The 20,803-nt window shown below is 30.4% G+C and overlaps 3 protein-coding genes across 5 annotated transcripts; all 3 read left to right on the forward strand.

Annotated features, from left to right (window-relative positions):
- Positions 1 to 910: 910 nt before the first annotated feature.
- LOC110618833 (protein IQ-DOMAIN 21) lies at positions 911 to 4,151 on the forward strand. Its single transcript, XM_021762096.2, has 4 exons — positions 911 to 1,381; positions 2,294 to 2,584; positions 3,028 to 3,396; positions 3,476 to 4,151. The coding sequence occupies exons 1-4, from the start codon at positions 1,295 to 1,297 to the stop codon at positions 4,094 to 4,096; spliced, it is 1,368 nt and encodes a 455-aa protein (XP_021617788.1). The 5' UTR covers positions 911 to 1,294; the 3' UTR covers positions 4,097 to 4,151.
- A 1,820-nt stretch (positions 4,152 to 5,971) lies between these two features.
- On the forward strand, positions 5,972 to 8,417 carry LOC110601820 (uncharacterized isomerase BH0283). 2 transcript variants are annotated; one of them, XM_021739193.2, is made up of 6 exons: positions 5,972 to 6,305; positions 6,386 to 6,592; positions 6,754 to 7,038; positions 7,248 to 7,412; positions 7,804 to 7,887; positions 8,049 to 8,417. In XM_021739193.2, exons 1-6 carry the CDS (start codon positions 6,276 to 6,278, stop codon positions 8,154 to 8,156), a joined length of 879 nt encoding a protein of 292 aa, XP_021594885.1. In that variant the 5' UTR covers positions 5,972 to 6,275; the 3' UTR covers positions 8,157 to 8,417. The 2 variants fall into 2 exon arrangements, with proteins under 2 accessions (XP_021594885.1, XP_021594969.1); XM_021739277.2 differs by having other exon boundaries at positions 5,977 to 6,305; positions 6,775 to 7,038.
- Positions 8,418 to 12,022: 3,605 nt separating this feature from the next.
- Positions 12,023 to 20,115, forward strand: LOC110601941 (soluble starch synthase 1, chloroplastic/amyloplastic). 2 transcript variants are annotated; one of them, XM_021739390.2, is made up of 15 exons: positions 12,024 to 12,495; positions 13,822 to 14,180; positions 14,380 to 14,457; positions 14,558 to 14,682; positions 15,796 to 15,877; positions 16,019 to 16,192; positions 16,396 to 16,477; positions 16,606 to 16,697; positions 16,777 to 16,839; positions 16,919 to 17,008; positions 17,408 to 17,532; positions 17,631 to 17,739; positions 17,824 to 17,879; positions 18,992 to 19,031; positions 19,609 to 20,115. In XM_021739390.2, the coding sequence occupies exons 1-15, from the start codon at positions 12,228 to 12,230 to the stop codon at positions 19,765 to 19,767; spliced, it is 1,902 nt and encodes a 633-aa protein (XP_021595082.1). In that variant the 5' UTR covers positions 12,024 to 12,227; the 3' UTR covers positions 19,768 to 20,115. The 2 variants fall into 2 exon arrangements, with proteins under 2 accessions (XP_043816119.1, XP_021595082.1); XM_043960184.1 differs by lacking the exon at positions 18,992 to 19,031 and having other exon boundaries at positions 12,023 to 12,495; positions 19,609 to 19,660.
- Positions 20,116 to 20,803: the final 688 nt, after the last annotated feature.

The following is a 20,803-nucleotide window of genomic DNA, read 5'->3' on the forward strand; positions in this document are numbered from 1 at the left end:
TCTTGGGACCATTCGTTTTTAATTTAATTACCAGGCATTATATTAAGGTAAATTACTATTTATTATCTGAATTATAGTGAATTAATCATAATCTTTAATTACGATAATACTATAAATTGTTATACTTAAACTTCCCTATCTAATTTAAGTGAATGGAATTATGATTTAAAATAGAAACTACATGCACTATCGTCAATAAATGATTTTTCATTAAAAAAATATTTTTAATGTTTGGATATCATATCTTTATGCTTATCAACGAAGAAAATAAGAATAGCATGTTGAATTATTGAGTTACTCTACTGCGTTAATATACTAAAAAAATAAACTGAATAAAGTGAATTAAATTAATTCAATTTAATAAAAAATTCTAATTCACTTCAATTTTTCAATTTAATAAAAAAATTTCAGTTCTATTATCACAATGTAACAGGCAATTTTATTTTTCCGCTAGTTTTATTACTTAAATTGCACTTTCAAGGGATATAAGTAATTTATTATTGGCTGATTTATGATATTAATATTTTTCCTTAAAAAATAAAGCTACTGTAGGTTGTGGCATTAGTATTTAAGGCTAGTGAGGAGGAAACAAACTAAATACAGAAAAATACATTAAAATTACTAACAAAATACTCTTAATTATTAAAATTAAAATATTTATTATTTTATTATTTAAATGAGAAGCGTATTTAACCACTCGTTTCAATATATTTTTCATAGTTGATAGTATGTAAAATTGTTAATTGTAAAATAACATACTTTGTTTGGGGTCAAAATATAACAGTCGCGTAACTGAAGCTAATTTGTCATCTTTTTAATATTCGTGCAATCTAAGCTCTATTTTACGTGACGTGTCTATATTCCATTGCGTCCAATTACCCGCCGTGACTTCGATAAATACTATCGGCAAACCCACGATTTCAGTTACTACTCTCACTTCGTTTCCTCTGCCTCTCCTTTCTCTCTCACCGCACACTCTCTGAATTGAAAACTATCTCATTCTCTTCTTTTCTCCATAATTTTCTTTCGATTAAAATCTATCTGGCCCAAGTTCCTTTCCTTTTATTCACACGATCTGTCAAGTCTCCACGACCACGAAGATAACCGATGAAAGTATAATGAAAGAAAGAACATGTGAAACTTCCATTGGTTTATTCGAAATTTCTTCGCAGAATCTGTCTGAGGCTTGTTTGGCGAATTAGTTTTTCTGTGTGTTTTTTCTGGTTTTATTGGTCCATGCTATTGCCTGAAACAACATTTTCGTGGATCATACAGCTGATCTCTTTCGCCGGATATGGGGAAGAAAGGAGGTGGTTGGTTATCATCATTGAAGAAAGTGTTAAAGTCATCTTCCAATAGTAAGGAATTACCGGAGAGAAAGGTAAAATATGGATTTCTCATTTTCATTTCTTTTTCTTTTAATTGCTTGTTTATTTCATGTTAACCAAATAATTGGAGTTCTAATGCTTTACTTGTAAGCAAGGTTCTAGAGTAGTAGCTCTAAAACCACATTTGGTTGACTATCTTTTTTTTTAAAAAAAAAAATATACGTATTAATTATTAATTCTTAATTATCTTTAAGGTGCACCTAATAACGTGTATGTGACATTAACCGCTATACAAGAATTTTATGACACTATTAATGCCATTTATGTATCTTAATACTGATCCCAATTTTTTATTTTTTATTTTTTATTTTTACACACTAAACGATTGTCATATAATCCTATGATCAAGTAGAATTCATCCAAGTAGTATATATATTTGCAATTAACTAATTAAAGCTGCACTATGTATAATAACAAAATTGACTACAGTAGTCTTCACGTGAATTTCTCTCTTTCATTCCCTCAAATTCAGGTTGTCAATGGCGGGTGATAAATTGTTATACGGATATGTGTTTGACTGCTGGCTAACAGAGCCACATTAAAGATGCACAACACATTACTGTATTTAGGTCCATGACGAAACAAGGGGGACACTTATATATGGTCCCCAATCAATACAATGACCCTCAAACCATGCACACCTCTTCTTATGACATGCCACTAATGCGATCACATGTGCTTTGCTTCGTTAGGTCCCTATCATGCCAATATTAATTACTTCTTTTTCCCCTTACCACTTGCAGGCAAAAGCCCCATATAATATGATATGATATGATTGATTGATACAGTAATGTTATAAGCATCATGTTCTTTAATTTTATATATGTCAATTATATATTATATGCACTTCTCTCTTGTAGTGATAATTATGGAATTAATAATGGAATTGATAATGCATGTTTCAGAAAGACAATGTAGAGAAATGGCAACATGAGGCCCCGGAGGTTGTGTCATTTGAACATTTTCCAGCGGAGAGTTCACCAGATGCTACTAATGAAGACGGCACTGCATCAAGTCCAGTGATTGAAGATAGAAATCATGCCATTGCAGTTGCAGTGGCAACTGCTGCGGCTGCAGAAGCTGCTGTTGCGGCTGCACAAGCAGCAGCTAAAGTGGTTCGGCTGGCTGGCTATGGACGTCACTCTAAGGATGAAAGAGCTGCTACCCTTATACAATCAAACTACAGGGGCTACCTTGTAACTCTCCTTTCTCTCTTTCTTCTTGGTTGCCTTTATCTTTCAATGCCCCTACTAAAACTTTTCATTCCATAAACTCTCTATAAATCTATTGTTCAATGATTCAAAAGATTAAACAAATATATTGCAGATTTCTATTTCAAAACACATTCACTTTAATAAACGTCATCAATTTGAATATCTAACCATTATATATAATAAAATTTTCCTTTTAGAGGGACATTCCTCCTCCTTATTCCTAACCTCATCCCATTCCTTACAGAAAATTGAGGCAAGAATTTGATCTCTTGATCTCTGCGTCCCCAGAGAGATGGATAGCAAATCAAACTAGTCTAGTTAAATTAGTTATACCTTGAATGTGACCTTCACTAAAATATTGCAGATCAAGAAAATGTATTTCAAAAATTTCCATAACTTTGGAAATTATCTGGTAAATCGTGCAGGCCAGGCGTGCCTTGCGTGCGTTGAAGGGATTAGTGAGGCTGCAAGCACTAGTGAGAGGCCATAATGTGCGCAAGCAGGCTCAGATGACAATGAGGTGTATGCAAGCACTGGTGCGAGTGCAGGCAAGAGTTAGAGCCCGGAGACTTCAACTGGCACATGAGCATCTCGAAATGAAATTTGAGGAAGAACAAGAAGGACAAAGAAGATCAGTGGGTGAAGGATTAAATTATCCGAAAAGCCCATTAAAGAGTTGTGGAATGAAAGTTTGGAACAACAGGCAGCAAAGTTCAGAGAGAATCAAGGAAAATGCTTCCAGAAAACATGCAGCCATGAGAAGGGAGAGAGCCCTTGCTTATGCATATCATCAGGTTGTCATTGTTGTACATATTTACTAAAACATCTCCAAGATCGTCTTTTACTTTCAGCTAAAAATTTGCCTGTTAACAGCAACAACAGAATCAACATCAACAACTCTTGCATTCCGACCCAAATGATGAATTCTATGCAATTGGAAGCGAAAATGTGCAATGGGGTTGGAATTGGCTCGAGCGGTGGATGTCATCGCAACAGCCAAATGAAGCATCGTATATGAAAATGACCGCCAGTACAACCACCACAGATGACATGTCTGAGAAAACAGTAGAGATGGATGTGGTCACTCCGCCAGTAATGAGTAACACCAACAAGGGCCTACTGGACACCTCTCCGTACCCAGCTAATCAGCAAAGACAATCAAGCTTAAACACGCATGTCCCTAGCTACATGGCCCCAACCCACTCTGCCAAGGCCAAGGTACGTAATCAGGCCACAATCAAGCAGCGCGGGCCATATGTCGCCCAATGGAATTCATCTACAAAGAAAGGTCCAATTGTTGGTTCAAGTTGGGACTCATCCAGTTCAGGGGGAGGAACAACTATTTACCAAGCTCCAAGGAGTCCAAGTCCCAATAATAATGGGAAGCGCCTCCAGTCTAGACGGAATGGTGGGTATAGCTTAGATTCCAACGATGGCCTGGAGGATTGGAGGTTGCCTCCCAATGATGGCCACGGCTGGAAAAATGCCTTTTAGCCATGTGTTATATGGACATTTCTCTTGTATGTTTTTGCAAATAAGTTACTAGCCACCGACGCTTGCCATTTTCTGACGTTATAATTTGCATGAGAGACCTTGACAACTACATACTTGTTTGGTTGCAAGAACTCATGTCTCTGTTAATTTTGATCCTACGTTGACACTACTATTAATCAGTCGTTCCAACTTAAAAATCAATTAATTAAAGAAAAATTATTATAGGTTGTCTGAATTTTAATGAAATTCATTAGCTACTCCTTATAACTTTTAAGTTCAATTAAAATGTCTTTTATGTTTTCAAATTGCAACTATTCATTCTATTAATAATTCTGATAATTAAAAGGAAATTTAACAGTCAGATAAAAGAGAATATTTAAAATTATAAGATTAATCTTATTACTCTTGCAAATTTAATTTTGATACCTTTTTCATTCTCCACATCTCCAATGACTACTCAGGACCTCGAAACCCATTTTCTATTACCTTAGTACCTTTGCACAGTCCCTTTATCATCATCAGCAGTCGAAGTTGAACAAAAATAGAACTATTTTCCATCTCCACAAGCAACACCAACATCTTTCCCTCAATCATCGTCCTCCTTTCGCTTTAGATTAGCGAAATCCATCAACAACCCATTTTCTATCACCATTTCATCTCTTCTTCCTTAAATCACCCACAGGTCTCACTTGCACAGCCCCTTTGTCTTCCTCAGCCATCGAAGTTGAATCAAAATAGAACCACTCTCCATCTCGACAAGCAACATCGACACCTTTTCCTCCATCATCGTCCTCCTTCCGTTAGATCAGTGAAATTGATCTCCATCAACAGCCCATTTTCTATCACTATTTCATCTCTTCTTCCTCAAATCACCTACGTCTTACTTGCACTGCCCCTCCATCTTCCTCGGCTGTTGAAGTTGAACCAAAACAGAACCACTCTCCATTTTCACAAGCAACGTCAACACCTTTTCCTCCGTCATCATCCTCCTTCCGTCTTAAATCAGTGAAAAAAGTGGCTAATAGGCAAGGATATTTAAAACTTTTCGTATGTATTTAATGAAATATCTTAATGATTATTAATATAAGAATATCCTAACAAAAGGCTTATGACAAATATGGACTCAAAATAATATCTACTCTGCTGCATATGGATCTAAGCTATTTATATTATTTCTGTGGCTGTGTCCTTGGTCATTTAAAGTGAAATGAATTTAAGATGAAGTTTGAATTAATAAATTAAAGAAATTAATCAATATAATGTAATATAGTTTTAATTTATTTAATTTTTATGAAGCAAGTAACTATAGAAGACATCTTTAGTTGTGCTTCAACGATTAAAAGAGGAATAATGTGGGAGTTAAGAAGTCCAACATGCAGTGAGTTTCAAATTTATAATAATTATATTTTATAAAATTTAAGAGTTAAATAATTATAATTTATATAATTTAAATATTAAATAATTATATTTATATAAAAGTTAAAGTAACAAATTAACAACAGAAAAATAAGGATACCAATTGATTTTTTTACTAAAAGTCAGATGTGTAAAATATTTATAATATTTAGCCATTTTAATTATAATAAAAATTAATTGATTAATATTTTATTTAATAAAAATTAAAAAGTTTGATTATAGAAAATAAAAAATTATAAATATATTAATTCTAAACATTTAACTAACTAATTAACAATCGTAAAATACATAAAATTTTCATCCTTTATTTTGCACGAAATGGGGTATGCTAGGTGAAAAGCAGGATTTTTTTTTTTTTTTCTCATAAGATGACTTCTTGTTTAATTTTTTTTTGGGTAAAACTCAAATGCGAAAATAAATTAAAAATAAGGAATATTGTGGCTATCTTTAGCTCATATGCCACAATCCCCTCTATCTCTACTGATTTGCTCATGGTGTTAGTGGACGGCGTGATGAGTGTAAGGGAGAGGAAGAGACCGAGCAAAGTGATTCCAACACAAAGAAAAGAGATTGATGAGAGAGCTACAACAAGAAGGAAGGGGATTAATGAATAAATTTTTTAACACACACACAATAGCGGCCGCCGTTTGACTCTCTGATGCTATAGTTTCGTCCTGTCGTTTTATTACAGAACCTCCTCCAAAGAAAGTTACCTTCTTTCTGGTTCATTACTGATCTGTCTTTCTCTCTGGGAGCGTAGAGCATGGCGAAAAAACTCGTTAAATACTTTGTGGTACTCTCTTTCTCAAGTTATTCAGACATTTCCTTAACTCCATCTTAGGTGGGTATGAATCAGTTTTGAGTTTTGATCAGGTAGATGCGTTCACTGATTCCGTCTTCAAGGGGAACCCAGCAGCAGTATGCTTACTCGAGGAAGAAAAAGATGAAAATTGGTTGCAAGCTGTGGCTACCGAGTTCAACATCTCCGAGACCTGCTATTTGACTCCCATCATCGTTGACTCCGATGCTTCTAATTCAAATCCCAGGTTTCGTCTCAGGTGGTTTACTCCTGTTGCTGAGGTACCTTAATTGATTTCCTCTTTGCATAAACTATTTTGGAACAATTGGATGGAGTGGGCATTACTTGCAATCGCTTCATCCTTTAGAGTAGATCTATTGGTTTGATTTTGGGTTTTTGCTGCTGGCTCTAATTGATGGGTTCTTTTTCTAAATTTCGAAAGAGCAATTCATTTTTTTTGCAGGTTAAGCTTTGTGGTCATGCAACGCTCGCGGCTTCACACGCCCTCTTTTCTAATGGTTTGGTAAATTCTAACATAATTGAGTTTGTCACACTATCTGGAATTTTAACTGCTAAGAAGGTTCCTGATGGCGAAGCCTTTCTCATCGAGTTGAATTTCCCTGCTATCCCAATTACTGAATTCAACTCCATTGATCTTGCACCAATTTCCAAAGCCCTGAATGGTGCTTCAATAATTGACATCAAGAGTTCTGCAGATGACCTCTTTGTAATTCTCTCCTCCATTTCCTCTCAAATATCTTACATCTCATTTCCTATTATCATGTACTGCGTTAACCATGATTTTTTTTTTATTTATGTTTCATGATCTGGGGACAGAGTTCTAGACATGGTAGCCTTTGAATTTAAAGAATTTTTGTAGCATGTATGTGGAATTCTTTTATATATGTAACTTAATGAAGCTCCAAATTCTTGTAGGTTGTGCTGCCGTCTGCAAAAGCTGTCACAGAATTAAAGCCACAATTTGATGAGATACTAAAATGTCCTGGAAAGGGAGGGATACTTGTTTCTGGGGCTGCTCCATCAGAGTCTGCATTTGACTTTTACAGTCGATATTTCTGTCCCAAATTTGGGATCAATGAGGTAAACATGTTAGCATTTGGTATAGGTTCCTGTAATGTTTTCCTTGCTCCGAATGCTTATTGATATCTCACATGCCATTCACTGCAATATAAAAATTTTCGCTAATTCAGCGAAGCAATCCTAAGAAATTCTTGAAGTTGGCTGTCTTTTGCCAAATTCTGATTAGCATCAAGTCTTGCAAATCGAGTAGAATGTGATGAATTAAATAAAGACTGCTCCTTTCTACGTGGCTAGTTATTTGTGTCAGCAACTCCTTGTGCAGATGTTTATGACTGAATCATTGTTGGTCTATGCACTGTGATTTATGACAAGGCTCTAGTCCATAAGGAAATTAATATACGAAACTGAATCAACAAACATTTTCTCAAAGTTACATGTTTGAATGTTTCAGGATCCTGTTACTGGTAGTGCACATTGTGCTTTAGCCCCCTATTGGAGCAAGAAGCTGGGGAAGTGTGATTTTATGGCCTATCAGGTACTTTGGCTCCAGCCTCCCTCCTCCATGCCTGTGCCGTTAGTTTTCTCTCTTGCTTACACATGCACACATTCTTGATTCATGGAGATCTCCGAACACACTAGCAAGAGACTTGCAATGCAGTTTTAGTAAATAAAAGTCATGTTGCATACTTTGATCAGGCATCAAAAAGAGGTGGAATATTAAACATTCATCTGGATGAGCAGAATCAAAGAGTGCTGCTGCGAGGGAAAGCTGTTACAGTGATGGAAGGCTCTCTTTTAGTTTAGATTTTGATGGCAACAATTGAATTGGAGATTCCCTCTTCACTCTCAATTCTGAAAACTCGTCTTCTTCCCCTGCATTTTGCATTTGGTACGCTTAAATGCAAATCAGCTAGTATCTGCCCATGAGTTTCAAAACTGAAGGGATCTGCAAAACTATGCGTGGGCTTGATTCATTATCACAAACTCTTTACCCTTTACTGGACAATTTAATTTTTTTTAATTATTGACCCGAGTCAATAGATATCTTTCTGTTGGTGTGCAAAAGCTATTTTCCTCAATTTTTTAATTATTAAGTGAAAAAATAATTAATAATTCAAATTTAATTAAAATTTTTTTTTGAAATGAGAATCGAGAGAGTAGAATCGGAGATTTATGCATTTACCATTAGATTAAAACTAGACTATTTCTAGACTGAGTTGTGAGTGTAAATTTAATTTAAATTATCCGTATTTATATCGAAGATAATATTATTTTTATTTAATAATTTATATAAAAGTATATTTATATTTAAAGTTAATTTTAAGTTTATTTATTTAAAGTATAATATTAAAAACTTTTAAATACTATGTAAAATATATATTATATTATTCTCTAAATTCATTTAATTAAATTAAAATTTCAAAATATTCAACCGGCTGCCATTATTTACAATGAAATGACAAGCATTTCAAAATAATAAAAGAAGAAATCATTGCTTAGTTTAAATGGTTAAATAAAATTATATTTCTTGTCCTTATTTTTTAAATTATGTTTTTTAATTACTAAAATAAAGTAAGTTGAAGTTTGAACCGTTCACATTAACTCTAATCTTTAAAGGGGACTAATTAAAGTAATATTTTATTTTCAATTTTTGTGTATTTATGATTTTTTTTTATTTTTTAATTACTGCATGAGAACTGAAATATCAGATATTTGTTTGTTACCTGGATTTACTACCCTCACCGCAATATCTAAAAGTTAGAAAATTATAATTTTATTTTTATTTTTTAATTAATAAATAAATTTATTTTGTTAATAAAAAATATTTTATTAAATTTATTATTGATCAACCATTAATTAAAAAAATAATTTTAAATTAAATAATTAAATTATTATAAATATCAAAACTATAAAAAAAGAAAATTAAATTACCGGTGCCATAGCAAGTGGCTCAAATGCCTCTCGCATTCGTCCCTCATGTTCAACAGGGTTATAGATGACAGTAAATTTTAACAGAATAATTATTTTATTAATATATAAAAATCAAACTTTGTGTTAAGTATAACTTTTTATTTTAATTTGATAGAAAAACTCCAATGCCCTTTATTGATTATACATAAATATAAATATAAATAATCCTAATATTCAGAGTAGGCTGAAATTTAAATATTAATGTAAATAAATTTTAATAAAATATTTAATTAATTTATATTATATATATTAGGTAAAATAATTGAATTTTTGACAAATAAAAAAATAAATTATAAAATGAAAAATAACATAAAATAAAATTTATTGAGGTATAATAAAAAAATAAATTATAAAATGAAAAATAACATAAACTAAAATTTATAAAAGGTAACTTCATACTACCTTAGATTTAACCAATAGTTAACAACTTTTTTTATTTTAAATAAGTTATAAAACATGTAAGTTTAATGATATACTTTTTATTAAAAATCAAACAATCAACCATTCAAAAAATAAGTATAAACAAATTGTCACACAGATATTTAATTTATTAATTTAATTACACATATATAACTAAAATATTTTTATTTATCTATAAAATTTTTAACAGAATTTATTAATAAATATTACATATTTATATTAACTTTCATATCTTACTATTTTTTATATTTATTTATAAACAATATAACAAAAATATTTAACCATAATACATTAAAAATAATCAAATTAAATTATACAACTAATAAAAACAAATAAAAATTTAAGTAATTTTATAATAATATTTTTTAATAAGCCGAATATCCCTTTTTATTAACTAATGCACTTAATTTTTTCCCCCAAAAATACATTAACAATAATATTTTTATAATTATTTTCATATAAAAATATAGTTGATATAATTAAAATAATAAGTTGTATACTATTTCGTAATATATTATTTATTTATATATTTTATTACTAAATTATTTTATGATAAATAAATTTATTTTTAATATATATTAAAAATAATAATATATGATTTTAAAAAGAGAACTTATTTATAATTCAAAATAAAATAAAACAAAAATATGAAAATAAAGTTATTTTTGTAAAATAAATGAGTCATTATGTGATTTTTTTTTGAATTATCACACATTTAAAATTTGAATGATTTCAACATTATTTTCACAACTAATTATTCTTAGCCGTTCAAATAAAAAAATATTTTTTTTAATTTTTAAAAATAAAATAAGTTTTAAATATAATCTACAATGATGATTTTTTAACTATAATAAATGTTTTTAAATTATTATTTAAATTTAATCGTGAAAATGTTATAATATAATTTTTATTATAGAAAGTCTTTTTCATTTGAAAAAAAGTTGGAGAATATAACTTTTAATATATAGAAAAACAAGAGAAAAATAACTTAAAAACCTTTTTTCGAGAAAAACTGAATATTGTATTAAAATTAAAGTATGTTTAATTTTTTTATTTATGAGTTTAATTAATTTTATTTAATAATTTTGGTAATATTTAAATTAAATTTTTTAGATAAGATTATTAAAATAATAAATTTAAATATTAATTAAAAATATTAAAATAATTATCATATATCGTATTAATATATTTATATTTAAATATTAAATAATTATGAAAAATAATATAAAATAAAAAGTTTATTAATATTAAACTATTCAATAATAAGTGATTCTTCTAATTATTAATAATTACATCAAAAATTGAAACTAAATATTAATTAATTATAAAAATATAAAAATAATAGTTTTGATAGTATAAAATTATTAGATAATGTGTTGATTTTTTAATTATAGTAATTATATTTTATTATTTGATATTAAAAATTATAAGATAATAAATGATAATACGACTTAGATAATGATAAATTCATTTTTAATTAAGAATATTAAAATAATTGTAGTAATATTAAATTATTAGATAATAAATCTAAAATTATAAAATAATAATTAAACAATCAACTATCAACTATATATATAAAATCTAATAATTTTAATATAATTTAAAAACTTCTTTATGTAATTATAAAAGATTAACAATTTTATTTATATAAAATTATCATACAATAAGATGTTGCTTTAATTATTTATAATTATATTTAAATTTTAAAATCAACAATAATTTTTATAAAATAATATTTCACTTTATTAAAATATTTTATAAAATAATAAAGTGAAATATTTTTTATATTTATTTATACACAGTATAATAAAATATTTTTTATATGTTTTATTTATATATTTTGTTATTAAATTATTTATGATAAATTAATTTATTTTTAATATATATTAAACATAATAAATAAATTATTATTTTAAAAGGAGAACTTATTTATAATTCCAAATAAAATAAAACAAAAAATGATAAATGAGTCATTATCTGATTTTTTTTTCTTTTTGAATTATCAGATATTTAAAATTTGAATGATTTCCCATTATTCTCATAACTGATTATTCTTAACCGTTCAAATAAAAAAGATTGTTTTTAAAGAAAATCATGTGCGAAGTGGTGTACTCTCTTATCCTGAGCAAGCACGTGAGTCCCATCCAAAATGCTTGCACTCTCACTTGAATGCAAGTCATAGTACGTGGCAAAATATGATAAGTGATTAGAGTCGTATCTTCCAATGATTTCACTGAGGATCCATTTTTGGATTTGGCGCTTTTTTCTGGATCTCACTCTCCGTATCTTCTCTTTCTCATAATAAGCCCAACAAAACTCTCTCTCTACAATTACTCCTGCTTTCTTCCTTTTTTCTCACGAAGCCACTTCCTTTATCAGATTTTCCTTGCTTTTTCAACCACCATAAATGATCCCTTCCGTCTCGGCTTAAATTCTTCTTCTTCTTTCCTCTCTCTCTATCACCATCGCCTGTTAATTTCACTCATGGAATCTCTACGGATCACCAATGGCCGCTTGTGCCCATCGTTTTCTAAATCAGCAAACACCCATCTCTGTTTCAGCCCGATCAAGCAACTAGGTTTTGTTTACTTGTGTGGAGAAAGGTGTAAAAGGGCTTCCTTGACTCTTGGTCGATCAGAGATAGGTGGGCTTGGCAGTTCACGAGATGAGGACGAAGAGAAAAGTCATATATTGGGCGCAGAAAGAGATGACTCTGGTTCTATCATTGGGTTCAACTTAATTTCTCAGTCTGGTAAAACGTTCCCACCTCATTTTTTTTTCCCAATTCTGTCTTACTCTTTGTTTGCTGGTCAATAGTAGTTGACATCTCAACGATTACTCTTGGACCTTTCCACTTTTTGATGAAGTATGCATGCATAGGCACTTCAAGACTATTTAGGATTATAATTGACAAATGCCACTAGATCGCAAATTGAATTAAAATTAAATTTAATTTAACAATTTAAAACATTTTTTTTCTCAATAATGATAACTATAATAGTAATGTTTTATATTTATCAGTCTTTTTGTAATAAATACCGTTGGACTATATATATATATAGAGAGAGAGAGAGAGAGAGAGTGTGTTAAATTAGTAACAGGTCCACATATTTTATCAAATTAACTTTTTTGTCCATTTTTCTTAATCACATGTACCTAATAAAATAAAATTTAACTTGTTTTAGCAAGGGACGGTTTAATTCAGAGATTAAGAAATGACTACTGAGTAGTTAATTTTGGCAAAAGTTAGGGAGCTGATAATAATTCAACCATATATATGTATGTGTTTTTTTGAAATATATATATAATGTTAAAAGGATTAAAAATTGTTCTAAAATTAAAATTGATTTATTTTTGAAAAAAATTAAAAAATAATTAAATTATTAGTTTTACGTAATCTTTTAATTATTCATCCAAATTTAATAATTTTTTGTGCTCCATAAGTTCAGAGTATTTATATTTCCTCTCTACATAGCATAAATAATAATTTAAAGCAAGATGAAGTAGCTCTTCAATGAATTACTGTATTTTATGTATATTTGTAATCTGAATAATGAATTATAATATATATGGCTGTACTATAAATTCTTTTCAAAAATACAAGGACTAATGTGTAGGTTTCACTATACTACATGGACTAAATTATAGTTTATACTAAACAAAATCGGAACTTCCATAATTAAAAAGTAAAGCATACTATTGTAAAATAAACCAATACTTCAAAGTAAAAATATTTTAAAAGTAAAATAGATTTTAAATATAATCTATAATGATTATTTTTTCACTATAATAAATGTTTTTAAATTATTATTTAAGTTGTCATGAAAATGTTATAATATAATTTTTATTATAGAAAGTTTTTTTATTTGAAAAACAGTTGGAAAATAGAACTTTTAGTATATAGAAAAATAAGGGAAAATAACTTTTTTTCGAGTCTCACTTAAAATTTAGAAAACTGCCATATGTGAATACAAAAATTCAATTTTCAGTTTTCTTAGAAAAGTTATCTAGAAAATGAGCATGTTGAAGATTTGTGCAACAGCTTATTATAAAATCATACATTGTACGTTTCCCACAGGTGATGGTGGCATTGAATCTCACGAAGATGTAGCTACTGAGATAGCAGAAGAAACTGAGAATACTGAAGGCAGAGAGGAAGCTCAAGTCAGAGAAAAGCTCAATATAGTTTTTGTCGCTGCTGAAGCAGCACCCTATTCAAAAACAGGGGGATTAGGAGATGTTTGTGGTTCTTTGCCTATAGTACTGGCTGCCCGTGGACATCGTGTAATGGTTGTTTCCCCCAGATACCTTCATTTTATTCATCAAGATAAGGTTTTTGCAAATGCTTTAGATTTAGACCGTCACATCAAGGTACACTGCTTTGGAGGAGCACAAGATGTCTCCTTCTTCCATGAGTATAGGGAAGGTGTAGATTGGGTACAATTTCTGGCTTCCTGTCATTTATAAATTTCTCAGGCCATTTGTTTTCTGAAAAAAATTGAAATAGCTTCTTTTGAAAGTCAATTTAAAAAATTGTTAAACTTTTATCCCTAGCTCTCTTATTCATTTTATAGTAACCTTCACAGAGTAGCAGAATCTTTGTGATAAAGAATTGTGCTTTAAATTTTCATTTTAGGTTTTTGTAGACCATCCTTCGTACCATAGACCTGGAAATCCATATGGTGATAGCCGTGGTGCTTTTGGTGATAATCAGGTTTGTTTCTGATGTTTCTTGCTGTAGGTTGATGTTGATTATACCGTAGCCTCTTTGGATCACAATCAATGACAAGGTTTCTTCTCATTTGGTTTTACAGTTTCGTTTCACTTTACTCTGCCATGCAGCATGTGAAGCTCCACTAGTTCTTCCACTTGGAGGTTATACATATGGAGAGAAATGTCTCTTTCTTGCTAATGACTGGCATGCTGGGCTAGTCCCTGTGTAAGTGGTTTCTTTTAAATCTCTAGATCTAATGATCTACTTCTTATTGGAAAAACTTGGCCTCTCAGATGCATGTTTGACCATGCATCTGCCAATGATGATGTCCTGCTGCTTTTAATCCTTGTCTCTTGGTTGGATGCCCCTCCTTTTTTTTCCGTTCACTTTCTGATGCAGATCATATTCTATTTTGGTAATGGTTTCCAAATGTCCTGTAGGGGAGCGCAATTCCAGTTCTTAAGAAGAAGTTGAATCAAACTTCAGTTCCTTTTTTTGGGAACCAGAACCAAAGTCTTAGTTTGGTTCTTAGTGATTTTAGTTTCTATTCTAGTTTCAGGTTCACTTCAGTTTTAGTTCGTGTCTTGGTTCTTTGCAAAAATTACGACATTATTGTGTTCCATTTAAAAGAGTAAAAACAATTCTAAGTTTCTAACATTTAAACATCAATAAAAATAACAATACTAAAATCTAATGAAATACTAACATAGAAAACATATTATACATCAATATTTATATTATTGTATATCTATTTCTTAATTTGTATAACTAGAACATACATATTTATTTTAGGATTAGAAAATATATTATATGCCTAAAAGGTGATATAGCCATATAATTCATCATTACTAGCTTGATCTAGTACATTTATTATTGAAATTGTTAAGAAAAGCTAGAGCAAAAGATAATATCAGGTTATATAAAAGACTTATAATTAAGGAAAAATTGGGTTATATAAAAACCCACTATAATAATTTTTTTTTGAAGGTTCACACGTTAAGATCTTAATGCATATATAGGACTTTATTGAAAATATATAATATATCTAATAAATCATAGAAGAACATATGCATAGATGATTCCAGTTTGGTTCTTGATAAAAACCAGAACTGAGTCAAAACAATAGATTAAGTTTGCTTAAGTTCCTATAATAACTGTTTTCTTTTCCCCTTTCTGTTCATTTTGGTACTGTTCTTGGGTTCTGGTTTGGGGGCTTCCAGGAACCGGGTCTACCAGTAGTGTCCATAGTACTGAATATTTGTTTTATATGTATGGTAAATATTACTTGGTAAATCATAAATCAGTCATGTGTTGATCTTTACCTGTCGTGTGGTTCAGACTTTTGGCTGCAAAATATCGTCCACATGGAGTTTATAAGGATGCTCGCTGTCTCCTTGTGATACATAACCTTGCACATCAGGTTAGATGTTCCTTTGATAGTAAGGAATGCCACATCATTCTTTCTCCTAGCTTATGCAATCTTCCAGATGTATATTACATATTTTGGCGTATTAAGCTGCAAATTTCCATTGCTAATTAAACAATTGATTTTATATGCAAGGGAGTGGAACCTGCAGTCACATACAAAAATTTTGGACTGCCTTCAGAGTGGTATGGAGCACTGGAATGGGTGTTCCCAAATTGGGCAAGGGCTCATGCTCTGGACAAAGGTGAAGCTGTAAATGTACTAAAGGGTGCAATTGTGACAGCTGATCGAATTCTCACAGTTAGCAAGGTCATTGAGTTATATATTAAGTGTCTACTTGTTTGCAACACCGAGTAATTGGAATTAAGAACCTTTCTTTTACTAGCTTTACTTTTGGAATCTAAATTTAGAGTGAGAAATGCAGAAGTGGAGGTCAGCTGTGTAGTAATTGCTATCTGTTGATGTATTTTGATGAGTTCTCAATATTTCTCCATACTAAATACCAATTTTAGGGCTATGCTTGGGAAGTAACAACTGTTGAAGGTGGATATGGTTTGCATGAGCTGTTAAGCAGTCGAAGGAGTGTGTTGGATGGTATGTGCTTGAACATAACATGTAGGACTTCATTTTGTGAAAAAGGCCGTGTTGAGGATAATGCATACCTCTTTACCTAATGTTATTCATTTTGGTTCTCAAGTTCGTAATATTCATCATTTTTTTAGGGATCACAAATGGCATTGATGTTTCTGAATGGGATCCATCAGCAGATGAGCATATTGCTGCCCATTACTCTGTTGATGATCTCTCTGGAAAGGTGGTTAAGTTTCTAATCTTTTTCTATAATCAATTGTTTTGAAGTATTTTCCATTACCCCAGTTCTTCGTTAATTGCAGGTTCAGTGTAAGATTGCTTTGCAGAAAGAATTAGGTCTTCCAATTAGGCCTATGTGTCCATTGGTATGATTTTGATTCCTTATGTTCACATGTCTATTAGCAAAAGGATCTCTTCTTAGTTGATTGAAGTTGAAATTTATAGATTGGATTCATTGGGAGACTGGATTATCAAAAAGGCATTGATCTGATTCGCTGGGCAATTCCTGAATTGATGGAAGATGATGTTCAGTTTGTAAGTAAACTTTCCAATCCCTTTCACTTTGTTTTTATTAATTAATTGCTTGAACGTTGCAACTGCATTTAGAGGGGCATATTACTGGTTGCTATTATTCATTATTTATATGAATTTCAATTGCAACCATGTTTGACATGTTTGTTCACTTTAATTTTGAGAGTGAAACACCTAAATCAAGTTGTCATAGACAAACCTGGTTATTAATTGATTTCGATGTTTATTGATGCCTCACTTGAAGGCTTGTGATTTAAATGCTTATATGCATCAGATTATCTTTAGCCTTTATGAGTTCAAGTACAGCAGCCTGAGGTCCAGAGGCTTTCTCACCCTTTATCCAGGATGCATTTATTGTTTTTTTTACTTTAGAAAATCAATGATGTACATTATGTGTATCAGGTCATGCTAGGGTCTGGCGATCCACTGTATGAAGAATGGATGAGAGTTACAGAATCAAGTTACAGAGACAAATTTCGAGGATGGGTAGGATTTAATGTTCCTATATCTCATAGGATAACTGCAGGGTAATCCAAAAATTCCAATCATGTTTGACTAGTGGAAATATGAATGGCAGTTCCTGTAGTTCATTCAGTGACACTGATTGATATTTTGGAATGAACAGATGTGACATATTATTAATGCCCTCAAGATTTGAGCCATGTGGGCTAAATCAGCTGTTTGCTATGAGATATGGAACTGTACCAGTAGTTCACAGCACCGGAGGACTTAGGGTGAGTGAAAATGTTCAAGAAGTCAAAGCAGTTGTTTTTTATGAATGCTATGTTGACTAAATTAACTCGCTCTCTATACACCAGGACACTGTACAGACTTTTAATCCATATGCTGATGGGGGAATTGATGAAGGCACAGGGTATGTGATTTTTCTTAAGCTTTTGCATTACATGATTTTTCTGTCAAGTTCCTTAACCAGAACTGGTGCCTTTAAGTTCAGATCTGCAGCTAGGAACAAATTTTTTTTAAAGATAATTTTGTTAGTTTTTTTTGTTATATAAAAATGTGTATTTTTGTTATATCATAATTTCAACCTATTCTATTCAAAAACTTATTAATGAAGCATTCTGATAATAGGGTTTTATTGACTCAAAATAACTCTAGTACTCCCAAACAAAGACAAAGACACCATTTATTTGACTTCTACACTGATTAAGATTCTAATAAAACTCTAAAACGTTGGTGAACAAAATTGGGGCCTAAAAAATTAAAACAACACATTCTCAGGTAAACCAAAATACTCGGACTAGTATTATGAAGTCTCTAGTGGTCCATTCATTTGAGTAACATATTTATAAGACTCTTACCCTTTATTCTATATGATTCATTTTGCAAGAAAAGAAATCAAATGCATTCTTGCAAAATCATGCAAGATTTTAACTTTTTTTAAAAAAAATGAAAATTTTCTAAGTTAAAAAGAATTGAATTCTTTCATACTAAACAAGAAAATTAGTAGAAAGGAAATCAATTGAATTGAACTCTTGTGAAATTCTTGATTCCAAACGGAGGGTTAAAGAACTAGAAAGTACTCTAACAGTCCAAATAAGCTTCTAATAAATTTCAACTGTAATTCTAAGTTTTTCAAGTCCTTAATCTTGTTTTCTTGTGAGTTCTATATAGAAGCCTGCCTTAATCTTGTTTTCTTATGAGTTCCATATTTCTGCCTCACTGGAAAACTAGGACATGCATGTCTTCTTCCTTTTCTCCCTGGGGCAAAGAACCAATCTAACAAAGCTTGTTACCTATTAAGTTTTTGGGAATTTTATTTTTGAAGTGACCGAGTCATTTTCTCAAAAAATTTTAATATGATGGCTAGAAATGTATGTTACATTACTACAATGAAGTTTTGGCTCTGCACATTTGGTAATGCTATTTCATTACTGGGAATTTAGACGTTTTCTTTTTTCTTTTCATTTGGATAATGACTTGCATAAATTCTTTTTATGGTAATATCATGGACTATATTGGCAGGTGGACCTTTTCTCCGCTGTCAAAAGATAGTATGCTGACGGTAAGTTAATTATATCATTCATGCATCCTACGTTTCTTCGTGAGAAATTTTCTTTTTATGCTTGAGATTTTTTAGTTTGCTAGAGATTAATGTGTTCTTTTGGAATTTACACATTAGAAAGCTGATAGTAATCATTTATGCAGTCAAGCATTTATCATAAAGTGTGATGAAAAAGTTCTATTTCCTTTCACAAGAATTCATATGATGAAGGGCAAGCTTTCTCCCCTTTTCAGTTTTGATTCTTTTGCAATGTCATCTCCTGTACATGCCACCTAATCAGTTCCTCACATTGAGTTCAAATACATGAACCCTACCCAATTATTGGATAGAAAGGTCCTACTGGGGCTCGACATTAAATTTAGTGCGAAAGGTCGACTGGGTGTGCTCAGGAAAAAGACACCTCTTTTAAAAGTACCACCAAATTATATTATTTTTATATAATATTAACATCTCAGCTAATGTGAGATGTAGCATGTGAAGCTGACTCAAATCTCAAAAGGGGAGAGCTTGCCATACAAAGCTTCATTGTTTTACCGTTACCTTGTTACTAACTGTAGTTGGATTTTTTTTTATATAGGCAATAAGACTTGCTGTGAAGACATACAGAGATTATAAATCATCTTGGGAAGGAATAATGAAGAGAGGCATGGAAAGAGACAACACATGGGAAAATGCTGCAATTCATTATGAACAGGTCTTTGAGTGGGCCTTCATTGACTCACCCTACATTTCTTGAAAAAAACAACACAGTAGCAAGGATATAAAACCAAGAAATGAATTGAAAAAGTTCCTTTATTTATCCTTCATGTCTGGCCATCTGGTCTGGAGAAGCAGTATGAGAAATATCAACTGAAGACCAGCATGAAACCCTTTTTTTTTCAATTCCCCAAATTCTATCTGGGTATGAGTTATTTATTTAGTTTAGGTCATTCTTTTTGTTGGGAGATTATAATTTAGGCTGCATGTGCCCCTCATTGACAATGATTTTAAATTTTACACAGTAGTTTATTTTAGTGTATATTTTGATGAAGACAGCAGCAGCTGAATAATTATTATTTTTTTGTGAAGGTGCCTTTTGCTTGTTTCCTAAGAGCATTACACAAGATTCCTTCCACATGACACTGGCAAAAAAATTATTAGGAGCCGTCCTTTTTGCATAAATTTTCTTGTCATGTGAGAATGGGAGATCTGCCTATTAAATATTGTGCATACATTTCAGTGATTAATAAATATAATATTTTTCTCTTAGTAATGGAAAAATAGACAATTATTCTTGGATTACTGAATTACTATACAAGTTACGGATACAATTTTTTTATTTAGATAAAATTATGATAAAAAAATAAAATATTTATAGATTTAGCATAATAATAAGTATATTTAAATAAATTTGCTATTTTAATTTTTAATTTTTAATTTTTATTTAAAAAATATATATAAAAAAATAAAGATTAACATTTTTCGATTATATGACAGGATAAATTATATGTCAATACTAATAATTATAATAAAATATAAATAGTGGATTAATTTTTTTCAATTTAATTTAATAAATAAATATATATTAAATTCAAGTTCCGATACCATTCTAATATTGATTTCACGTATATTCTTGTTAGTTTTAAATAAAAAAAATTATTGTAAGAATTACTATTTTAATTTTCCAAATTAAAAAAAGCATTAATTAACTTATCTAAATTTTAATTAAAAAATATTTAAAATTAAAATTTATAAATTTTAAAAATATTTTAATTAAATTATTTTAAAATAAG

This window comes from Manihot esculenta, chromosome 1 (assembly GCF_001659605.2).
Source record: "Manihot esculenta cultivar AM560-2 chromosome 1, M.esculenta_v8, whole genome shotgun sequence".
Lineage (NCBI taxonomy): Eukaryota > Viridiplantae > Streptophyta > Magnoliopsida > Malpighiales > Euphorbiaceae > Manihot > Manihot esculenta.